The following is a 12,270-nucleotide window of genomic DNA, read 5'->3' on the forward strand; positions in this document are numbered from 1 at the left end:
ATATCTTGCCTGACAGAGAATTGGGAAAAAATTATGGGATTTGGCCCAAGATATTTAGCAGTTTGCACTAGATTCCAGTTTTTAAATTTTTAAAAAATGGTATTATTATTAGTGGGAGTAGATACAATGCGTTCTGTTTACATGGATTAAATATTAGATAATTGTTCAAATTTAAGACTCTGCTTATATCACTTTGTGGTTCCCAGAAATCCAGATTTCTAGAATACAACGTCTAATATGTATTCCTTCTCTAGCTAATGTAATAATGGGAATTAATTCATTTAATTTCTCATTTATTCTGTCAGTGAGTGACATTTTTAAAATAGCAGTGACTTTTTTTTATAGTGAGAGCAAGTTTTTTTTTTAATTTGATTATTATTATTAGCCTCACAGGCTAGTGCTTTACCTTTTGTGTTTCACGTGACACAAGATTTAGATGAATCTTAATGGTCTTAAGAGTAGTTTCTATAATCTCTTTGATTCAGATAGATAGAAAATATCTACCTACTGTAGTTTCTGGTGCTTGAGGCATGATGAAACATGCAAGTTTTCAAAGTAGTAAAATAAAACAGGTTTAATCAGTCTATAATTTTAACAGGTTAAATATACCCAAGGCGGGCTTGAAAACCTTGAACTATCAAGAAAATATTTTGCACAAGCATTGAAACTGAACAACAGAAACATGAGAGCTTTGTTTGGACTATACATGGTGAGGTTGAATGAATACTCATTGATTGTGTGTTGTCATTTAAAATTCAATGATCTTCCTAGTCTAATATAATAGTTTTACTGATTTGAATGAGAGTTATTAACTATCAGGAAAGAACTGTTTGTTCAGCCAACGTGCAAAGGGCCTGCTTCTACACCAATTGAAATCAGTGGGACACAGGAGGACCTAGATTCTGTTCTTGCTCTACCCTGACCTTCACATCACCCTTCTGTGCCCTTAGTTCCCCATATATCAAATGAGATCATTATACATCAACCTGCGTAAAGTGCTTTGAGATCTAGTTAGTGCACTGTAATGGGGTTTTGTTTTTGTTTGGGAATTTAAGTGCAAAAAGTGTGATTATTCTATAACCTTGTCTGTACTACAGAAACTTTGCAAAAATTTCCCCAGTTTCCTACACCAGTTCAACTCCACCGGGGGTAGCAACAGAGGAAGCCTAGTGTAAATGAGTTGCTGACATTTTAAGTAATTCACCTTTGAAAAGCAACTGGATAAAGTGAACTGTGAGGGTACTAGAATTATTATTTATTTAACCGTAACTTACCATTGACATGCATTTTGGGGGATTGGGTTATTAATGGTAACAGTATGTGCTTTTTAACAATTACAGTATATTTATTATTGTAGGACTGTCTTAACCTTAAGTTAACAATGTGGTTTTACTTGGGAATTAAAAAAAAATTTGTGGACACTAGCTGTCAATTAGACGTTTGGTAATGAATCAAACATACTATATGTACTATCTTCCCTTTCTATTTAGGGCGCATTCAAGCACTGAATTGTTAAGCATTAATGAGACCAAAATAATAATGAAATAAAAACTTTTTCCTAAATCTGTGGCTTCTTCATTACTGAGTGGTGATGGGATTTGCTGCTGCAAGAGTATGTAGTGTCCCAGTGTTTCTGCAGTCACAAGTTGTATAATTAGTTTTGAGAATTTTCTGCAAGCAAGAAATTATCCCGTATGTGTTTTACGTTAATGGAAACTTCTCTAATGAAGCTATGTTCAACATTGATATTTATTTTAAGGGCAGACATGCACAACTACCTTGAAACTGTTGATCTCTAATATGTCAGTCTGGATACTAAGGGTATGTCTACACTGCAATTAGACACCAGCGACTGGCCCATGCCAGCTGATTCAGGCTCTCAAGGCTTGGGCTAAGGGGCTGTTTAACTGCAGTGTAGACATTTGGGCTCAGGATGCAACCAGCGCTATGGGACCCTCCCACCTTCCAGATCCTAGAATTCAGACCAAGCTTGAACATCTCCACTGCCATTAAACAGCCCTTAGCCTGAGCCGCATAAGCCTGAGTCAGCTGGCACTGCCGGCAACAGGTATTTTCTTGCCGTGTAGACATATCCCAAGACATTGGGTTTTATAGCCTCCTTGCCAGCAGATGGAGACTGAAAGCTATTTTTTGTGATAATTTCACCCCACAAATGGGAATGGACTGATTGAATATTCCCAGTTCTTTTTCTATCTCCCACACAGGGATAGGAGAGAGAGACCTTTTTGTGGACAGCTGAACCCCAAATTCTTTAATTTTAGTGAGATCAGTTCTCAATTCTTTGAACAGTCTAGTTTTAGACTGGAGACTGTTTATGAGCCAAGGTTTCATTTTACTTTGTTTCTTCGTTCCTTTCTGTTGGACTGTGTGTGGCGCACACCACCGGTTCCTGTGGTCCCCTCTTTTGTATATGTATATATTTTGCAATCTTACTATTTTTTGTTTTGTAATCCTAGTCTGCCAGCCATATTGCTTCCAATCCTAAAGCAAGTGCAAAAATGAAAAAGGACAATATGAAGTTTGCCAGTTGGGCAGCTAACCAAATCAATAGAGCTTACCAGGTCAGTATATTGTCTACATTTTAAAGTCTTCTCCTGGACATACTGCATATCTCCATGTTATGATAAAATGGGTTACTAAAAGGCAAGATGTCTGCATATCTTAATATCTTTTCTGCTTCTTTTAAAATTAAAATAGGACAGATTTGCAGCTTCCATAAATCAGCATGACTTGATCGATTTCAGGTCACACCAGCTGATAAGCTGATTCAAATATATGCGTTCTATTTCTGTGTAAAGGACTCTGATGTTTTACATGCTGTATTAATCTGTATTACCTACTGATATTTTTTTTGTCTCTATTGATTAGTTCTTCCTAGTCTTAACATAGAATGCACAGGGTAGCATTATATGAATCTCCAAGACTTGGGAGTATATATTTTGGATTGTTTCATCATATGTGATATATCAGTAGACAATTAAAATAGTTTTGAATTTCTGTTTTAGTTGTGTTATTTACTAAAAGAAAACTAATTAAGGGTTCTTAGTATTTGCCCTTCCCTTCAGGTTTATAAAGATCAAAATAAATTATTTAACAATGTACCAGATAAGTATCCTAAAATATGCCAAATCACTGTTGGTGCTGGTTTTCCATAGTTTATGTAGGAAGTGGACATGATATATTGCACAAAATTAAACTTTGTGGGCCAGATTCAAAATGCATTCAAGATAATGGGAGTCTTTCCATTTATTTAAAGCAGGGATTGGCAATCTTTGGCATGCGGCCCGCCAGAGTAAGCAGCCTGGCTGGCCGGGCCGATTTGTTTACCTGCCACGACTGCAGGTTTGGCTGATCACGGCTCCCACTGGCCGCGGTTCACTGTCCCAGGCCAATGGGGGCTGTGGGAAGCGGCGCGGGCCAAGGGATGTGCTGGCTGCCACTTCCTGGCCCCCCTTGGCCTGGAGCGGCAAACCACAGCCAGTGGGAGCCACGATTGGCCGAACCTGCAGACGCGGCAGGTAAACGAAGTGGCCCGGCCCGCCAAGGGACTTACCCTGGCAGGCCGCATGCCAAAGGTTGCCAGTCTCTGATTTAAAGGATTATACATCAGATTGTATGTAGGTTTAAAATAATTCTTGAATAGGAAACAGTTATTAGCATGTTGATTTCTGTTACCACTCTGCTTTCTGAAATCATGTCCAGAACTTGGTAACTACTCAGCTTGTTTATTGTTTGTACTTGGTAGGAATTGATGACCACAATAAGGAATAGCACTCCTTGTGCTAAGTGTTGTACAAACACACAGGAAGGAATGGTCCTTTCCCCGAGTTTAGAGCCTAGTTTAAGACAAATCACACAATGTGGATGTAACAAACAGAGGGGAATGGGGTGGAGAAGACGACATTTATAGTGACAAGTCTTTCCTCTGAGACTATTTTTATCTGTGTAGTACAAATTGAACCAGCTCACTCACTCAGGCCTGTCATTCAAGGCAGATAATACCAAATTCACTGAAGATGGCACACACAAAGAAGAGAGCCTGTCGCAAGCCTGGCCTCCCTAGTAACAGTTTGCCTGCTGTTGTATGTATAAGGTTGTGGTATTGCAACACAAGCCTTTCTGGTCTCTCTCACCCTCTTTTATCGAAAAAAATTGATTTTATTAAGTGTGAAGAAAAGTCCACTTTTCTCTTTGCGTTGGTATCCTTTCTGATGTACATTGTTATTTCAGTGTCTGGGTGGAGTGTGGTATCTCATTCCCCCACAATGCCTTATTAGGATGTTTTACCTTCACAGTGCCTTACTGCTTTCTAGCTTAAGCTATTTAATGGTATAACTGATGTTCTGCAGCTGACACTTGTGTAATTTAATTGGGCTTTCTCTTCATGACATCAGGTCCTAACCACATACAGCTTTACTAAAGCAAGAAGGCACATAGGGAATAGCTTCTCTGGAAAGTGTCAATGGCAGGTGTCGACTGTGAGACTATTACCACTTTGCACTGTTAGTCAAGTGGTTCCTGACTCAGCACACTGATGATTTCTCCTTTGAAACAATGTGGTGTGAACCACAGTTTACCCATAAAGAAATTACTTGATAATCAAAAGGATGGCTTATGTCTCCATATTTATATGGTTAACTGCACTTCATTCCTTATGTCAATAAATCATCAGCACATTTCTTCATGACAATAAGTATTGTGTGTGGAATGCCATTCTATCTTTTTATATATGATTTGCACAAAAATGTAAGACTCCCATTGACTTCAATACGCATTGAATTGGGCCTTACGTATCTGAAGTAAAATATTGATAGGAATCCCACAAATTGCAGGATCCACCAAAGAAACCTGGTGAGCAGAATGTGAGTTGCATTTGGTTTCTTGTAACTAAGTACAGCAGGATAGTTTTTAAAAGATGTATCTTTCAAAATTAATGGAAATACTAGTGCTGTTTTCATACAGGAATTGAGCATTGGTGTGCTAAACCCAGGGTTGTGAGTTCAATCCTTGAGAGGGCTACTTAGGGATCTGGGGCAAAAATCAGTACTTGGTCCTGCTAGTGAAGGCAGGAGGCTGGACTTGATGACCTTTCTAGGTCCCTTCCAGTTCTAGGAGATAGGTATATCTCCAATTATTAATTATTAAAAAAGCCACAGAGATTAAAGGACTCAAGGCAAGATTTTTTTTTAAAAAATGACTTGCGTTCCCAGTTTAAAACACTGGATTTTGGGGGACAGGTGCTCAGCACTTTCTGGAAAACAGCCTCTTTTAAGGTGTTTCAAGTTTGAATACCCAAAGTCACAAGCCGCTTTTGACAGTGCTGGCCTTAGTGAATTGGTGGCATAGTCAGGATTAGTACTATGGAATTTTGAGTCCCAGGTTGGAACTTTAAAACTAGAGGTTTATTAGTAAAAATGAAAGCTTGTAGTTGTTTGATTCACAGCCACTTATTCTTGTTCTTCTCATGTGGCTGTCTAACAGCTCACTATTGCTCAGGAAATGTGATTTGCGTGGTTATTTTTTGTTTTGTTTTTGTTTTACCCTATGGTGCAGTTATACAGTTTTTGTGAAGTTATGTTGGAGCCAGGTTAAAATGATTGGCTCCCCTTTCTCAGTTGATGCTTACCAGAACAGATCACATTCACGCAACGAAAATATATATTTAAAACAAATGTCAGAACTTCTTTGTGCCTTCATTCCTTTGTGACACATTGCATACTTCAGATGTATTCTATAGCAGTTTGGGATAAAAAGTGACAAATACCATATCTGACTAAAACTGCAGGGGGGGATTTCGATTTGTAGCATATATCTACTCAAATTAGAATTTGGACAGCAACTGGCGTGAACAACATTCCTCTTGCCAAAAAAAAAAAAATACAGCTGGACAGGACCATTTCCCAATCTCACACTGCTTAAAATGTGAGTATGACAAAACCATGGTAGGGTTTAGTGACACCATATTAAAGACAGAGAAGATCCAGGTGTTACAGGAAATGGTGGTGTTGCAGTAGGTGGCCATCTCCCGTCTGAGTCAATATGGAATCAGACCCCTTGCATAATATTGTGGTGTTGAAGATTGCCATTTTGGATGTAAAGCTGAAACTTTGGTCACTTCTGCCAATTAACGTCCCTATGGCCTGTTTCATGAGAAGAGATTCCATTTTGGATAATTAAATAGTCTATGAAACTCCACCCTTCTCCCACATTCCCCAAAGTTCTGTGCAAAGTGAGATCGGAGACATAAAAATCTTAGTGAGTTTATGAGTTGTGCTATGTGGACTTGCTGGCATTGTCAGCAACTCAGTTTGTCCTTCAGTCATGTCTGTTCTCACTCCAGAGGGATTAGATGCATTCTTCATCCTGGTTTGGCTGCCTGGCAAAGTAATGTGGATTTGTGGCTCTGAATATGGATGCTTTAACTGAAGAAGTATAGAGGTGTTGGCAGTTCTATTGCAAAATATTTGCTCTTGAGATGGCTTTTCCATGTGGATTTTAAACTTAGATTCCCACCAGTTTCATGCACAATACCATTCATTTTGGATAACTTCCTCAATTTTGTCAAGTTTAGGTTTACAGGTTTATTTGATAAATATTCAGTTGTTTTGTTTTTTCAGTGGATATCTATTTTTGATAATTAAAAATATTTCTTTAGTGGCCTACTTCTATTCATCTGGCTTCTGGAACCTAATTTTAGTCTTTTGCTTTGTTTTTTCCTGTAAGCTTGAGTCTCCATTCAAACTATTGAATTGCTTTTGTTTCTTGTATTAAGTGGTTTATTTTGTTTGTGAACACTCAGATGAAATTAAATAAAAATTTATGCAACAATTTAGGAAAACAAAATTATGCAAGATCTGTCAGACTGGAATAGGCTCCCAAGGAAAGTGGAGTTAGGAATTTTTTTTAGAAGTACAAATATTTCCACTTAGATATTTTTTGGCAATCCATTTTTATTTAGGTATTCAATATTTGTCCATCCCTGCTCACTAGTGCTTCTCTAACTGTGCTTGGTCTAGTAGAGAAATGTCCATTTAGGAAGGGAGAATCGTCTGGTATCTAGAACTCCTGGATTCTAACCCTGACACTAAAAACAGGATTACTTCTCAGGGCATTGGGTTTAATTGTTTGTAAAAACACTGTTAACCCATCATATGAAAGCCTTTATAAAAGTACCAACTATTGAAGAATAAGTGCATTTCTATTATATTAAACACTTGAGACTTGTTATCAAGATTAGGTTTTACATTGTGTGGAGGTCACAACATCTTTTTAGGGAAATTCTGACCTGTGGTATCAAAGCAAGCTCCCTACAGTTGTATATAAAATCCATTTATTTAACTATCGACATGAATCACACAAAAAGTGAAGAACTACTTCTTTCTTTGTGTCGCTTAACATCGAAACAAAATATGGCTACCTAATGCTCTCCAATTAGATAATTGGTTTAGCATGTCGTGTGGTAGAGGCATTTCAGCAGAGGCAAGCAAGTTTGATTAATGCTCATGAAAATCTTCAATGTGATCCCACTCGTGGTAACTTTCCAGTTAAATGTTTCTTAGGCACACTGCTAAATTCCTCTGTGTTAGTGAGTCACATGTTATTTATGATTGGAGAGGTGATTCCGTTACAAACCATTTGGGAAACAGAAAATTAAATCATGATTAAAAAAAAAAAGGATTCCGGCTCAATCAACTGAATTGCAGTATAATGCCAGAATAGACAAAATAATTGGTCGTCAAGGAAAATTTGAAGTGATTAGATTTCAGGCTTCTATTTGTTATGATGTGGAATTTATTTTATTTGTTCTAATTTAAAGTGCATGTCAGTATCATTAAGGCAGCCACTCATGAAACTAACAAGTAATGTTTCTTAAATTGACATAAAATATTAATTTTCTTCTCAATGTCCTTAAAGCAAAAACAGAAGTAAAATTCTGCTCATTTTGAAATCCCCTGCCTCCCTTCTCTGATCACCCCCACCTCACCCCCCAACTATTTCTACCATGCAGCATTACTTTTTGACCACATCGTGCACAGGCTTCTGTGCTATTACTGAAAGAATCACAAGAATCATAACATGTGCTTTTAATTTTTTTTTAAATTTTTTTAAATCAAAGCTGTTTCTCAAAGAATTGGACCTCCCCAAGTATTTGATTAGGACTGTTCTTGTTTTGTGTGGGAAAAGACGGGCATAGAAGAGAGGTTTTTTTCTGTTCTCTTCAAATCCAGGCAAAAGATACTTTATCAGCTGGGAAGGCAAAAAGAAATCTCTGCTGTTCCTCTGAAGTGTTGTTATTATGGGCAGTTATGGGAATCTGACAATTTAAAAGGTGGATTTACATCTACTACTAGCACAGGCAAAATTAAATAGCATTCCACTTTCAGAAAAAGTGAGGTATTTTTTAGTTAAGGGATACAGTAAACAGTTTGTCATCATAGCTACATTTTATGCTTCTAGATATTTAATTTGTAATGCCCTTCTTATTTACCATACCAAATCTAGTTTTTTAACAACACGAAGCTAACAGCTAGGAATTAAAGGAAACCTAATGTTAGACTGTAGCCTAAGGGGTCAAAAGCAGGTTAACAGCTCCTGCAGCTTGCTGCTGCTGTGATATTACCTGAGCTTGATCACTTAATCTTTCTCAACAGGTCATGAGAAGTTTGCTAAATTAAGTTAATTACAAGAGAGATGAGACACATCATAAATCAAGGACTAAGCATGCAGGACAGCAGTGGTATTTGAAGGAAAAAATCATTAAATTGTAAATTTATTGAGTGTTTAGATGTTAACATTTAGTCAGAGAATAGCAAATTTTAGTCAGTACTTCTTTATCACCAAAATATTTTGTATGGGTATGTTTGAAAAAAAAAAAAGAAAATTGGTGGTGGCTTTTTTTCCCACTTAACTGAAGCACCAACATAGCCAATAAATCTGTTGTGTTTATATCAGGCTGATGAGTGATGGGAATTGTCAGTACAGTTAGAAAACTCATTTTGATATCAGCATGGGGTAGTCAACAACTCTTCCTCCCTCCGCCCCTGATGCTAGGCTACTAGTATAGTATGGAATTTTAATGCTAAAATGTGCAAAGGTAGTGTTTGCATGGCTTCATATTCCTTCATTACCAATATAGGCTTGATTTCAAATTCAGTCTGGAATTACAATTGTAATGGTAGATTGTAATTAAATAAAAGGTTCTAACAATCACAGTTGAACTGAGAAATACATTTATGAGATCACTGCCTTGCTTTACAGTATGTTTTTGTAAGTAAACTATTCCATTCCCGTGCTATAAATAATATGGAGTCTTATTAGTTTTTTATCATGTGCAGATCATTCCTCTATCAAAATATGAACATGATCTAAGTTAAATCAGATAATAGACCAGCTTTTTTAAATGTTTGTAACAATCACAAAGCAGACAATGGATACATTATCTTTTATCTTGTTAAGGTAAATGCTACCTTAAGTGGTACAACCTTATTGAAATATTTGTTTTTGCAGTAAATTGGTACACTGTGTGTTAAGTTATTTTTGATTAACGTTTAGAACTATAGCTTGTGCAAGACTATTGCAAAGCATTGTGTAGTGCATTTTCTGTCACATGACTGGTAAAAGTGAGTTTATTCTTTTCCTTAGTTTGCAGGTCGCAGTAAGAAAGAGACCAAATACTCTCTGAAGGCAGTGGAAGATATGTTGGAAGCCCTGCAAATCACTCAATCTTAGGCTGTCACAAAGAGGTTTAATGTTAGATTTTACAACTCCATGTTCAACCTTTAATGATCTATGAGTTATGTTACTTTAAATGCCTAATTCCATTGTTAGTTAACGTGCTATCTTAAAGGATGTTTTTATGAAAATTTAAAATGTCTATTTATTGCTGCTGTGAAGAAGACACATGAAAACTCACTGAAATGTGTAACTTATCCCGGGAAGATAACAAAGAAATTAAATGTATTGCACATCAGTCTCTTCAGATCTTGTATGTACAGTGACTGCTTTTTAAGCCATAACCTGATGTAGAAATAAACTTGTTAAATGATCAATTACAGTTACGTGTTGGGCCTGCAGACTTATACATATAGATGAATACCATATGTTAGATAAATTTATCTTAATTGACTACTTGAGTTAAAATGTGGTAAAAGGTAAAAAATTACTGAGCAGTATTCATTATACAAACATGAGTCATTACTGTACCTGTGCACAGTTTAATCAAGAATACATTTGATATTAAAGTTTTTAAGATATTTTCTTGTGTATAGAAATGGAAGCAATATAATCATGCCCTAGGTTTCAATGGAAATAACTCACATGCTTATAGATAAGCATGTGCTTAATGCTTTGCTGGAGCCTTTGTGTATAAATGCATGAGCAAGTATCCGCTTGTTTATGCAGCTGTGTGACTGGTGCATCTACCTGCACATTTTTTATTTGTGCAATTAAGGACAGTAGTAAACCACCTCATGCTTCGAGAGCTATGTGAATACAGTATTGTGTACTAGTTTTGATATTTACCGAGCAAAACAGTGCAACTCATGGTTTACAAATATTTGGTTCAGTCAGAATTAAGCTGCTGTTATTTCATAAACTATGGCAATTTAGTCATGCAGATGTTTCTTCTGAAGTTTCAGCAATTGGGCTGCAGAGTGGAAATTATATCAACTAAAAAATTCCAGTCTGAAATACTTCAACCCTTGATTTTAATAATGGATATCAACATAATTAATACTACGGCTCATATTGTAAACTTCATGTTCTTCTATACCCAGAGCAAGGTTAAGTCAAGGACACTATAAGCCTTCGTAAGGCCCCAATTCATGTGGTCATGTGATGAGATCAGAGACTTTCAGCTTTCATAGAAATAAATAAGTTTCTGTCCCTCATGGATTCACAAAATAGCTTGAAAACATGACCCGAGGGTGACTGATATCTGCCAGAGTCTGCCTACAATAGCTCAAATTGCTGTTTTGAACAATAGCTCCAAAATGTGAACTGACTTATTCATCTTAACTCTGAAACATGCTTCCACCCCAAGCAGGAGTGGGGTATGGACAGTGGGGCCTTGGGATGTGAGTTTTGCCCTAGATTGCCTTAATGCAATCCTACTAAATGCCAAAAGGCATGTATTATAATGGACTAGTTCACTTTTCAGAAACATGGTTTACTTCATTTGGGTCACTTCACCCCGCAAAGATTTAAAACAAAACTAATTAATTTGGTTTTACAGTGAATCATTGAAACAAAGCATGAAGTGTTTCCAAACAATGGGTGGAAAATTTGGTAAAATTATTGAAAAATAGCAGGTACGTTTTCCCATAGGTACTTGTTAAACGTGAAGCCAGTGATGTATGTATTTTGGTTTTAAATGAATTGCCTTTTATTAGTCAATTCAGAATTAGCTATATTATTTATAATATTTACTATCAAGTGTAGGAATAAAAGCTAGGATTTCTTTTCTGCATTAGGAATGTTTTCAGTATTAATTGTATCAAGATTAGAAAGTGGCAGTTCTCACAAACTTTCTATCCTTATTTATGATCTTATTCCTTATCAGTTCCACAGTCAAAGCATTTCCACCTCCAGATTACTTCTATATAAAAAGTTGCCCTGTCTTATGGGATATACTTTAAATATTTAGAATTTCACTTTTATACTAATAGCTAAAAGAAATGTATGTATTCAATCAGTTCGTGAGTAAATCGAGGAGATACTTTTATTACAATGACTGATTCACAGGCCCTTTCTATTGTATACTTTTAAGATGACAATAATATGTCAATAGAGAATATTAAGTGTGAAACTCTCAAAAGTAAACCTAGAGATTTCTTCCTGAATTTCCAGCCTTGTACTGTAGGAGTGCGCCATCTAGAGTTTGAAAAAACTCCATAAATTTCTTCAGCACATTCTCCAATAATTGCATCCTGCAGTTCAAAAAGAATGGGAAGCTCTAGCAATGTCTGCTGAGACACATCTGTACAAAAATGAAGTCTCTTCTTTGCCTCAGAGGTTTAGATTTTCTAAATGGGTTCGATTTGCTGTACGTTTTATATCTAATGTAGTTTAGTTACCATCACTATAGCATTACAATGTGAAACCCATTGAAACAACTATTTTATGATGCACACATTCATCTCTAACTTCAGTGAGTGAAGTACAAGATTCATGCTGTGAAATTTCAGCTCCTAGTATTGAGTTTAGGATCATCACTAAAATAAAACCACAAAGGTACTAAGTAGAGTAACA

The 12,270-nt window shown here is 36.4% G+C and overlaps 1 protein-coding gene across 2 annotated transcripts in view; it reads left to right on the plus strand.

The window, feature by feature from the left end:
• The window catches only part of EMC2 (ER membrane protein complex subunit 2), a 64,116-nt gene extending 54,041 nt beyond the window's left edge, over window positions 1–10,075 (plus strand). Inside the window, exons 9-11 of one of the 2 annotated variants that reach the window (XM_050941241.1) lie at window positions 599–709; window positions 2,478–2,582; window positions 9,664–10,075. In XM_050941241.1, coding sequence (XP_050797198.1) covers window positions 599–709; window positions 2,478–2,582; window positions 9,664–9,750 — 303 coding nt within the window. In that variant the 3' untranslated portion in view covers window positions 9,751–10,075. The remainder of the gene's footprint in view (window positions 1–598; window positions 710–2,477; window positions 2,583–9,663) is intronic. The other variant, XM_050941242.1, reaches the window with a different exon arrangement.
• The last annotated feature ends 2,195 nt before the right edge of the window (window positions 10,076–12,270 follow it).

The sequence above is a fragment of the Gopherus flavomarginatus genome, chromosome 2 (genome assembly GCF_025201925.1).
Source record: "Gopherus flavomarginatus isolate rGopFla2 chromosome 2, rGopFla2.mat.asm, whole genome shotgun sequence".
Lineage (NCBI taxonomy): Eukaryota > Metazoa > Chordata > Testudines > Testudinidae > Gopherus > Gopherus flavomarginatus.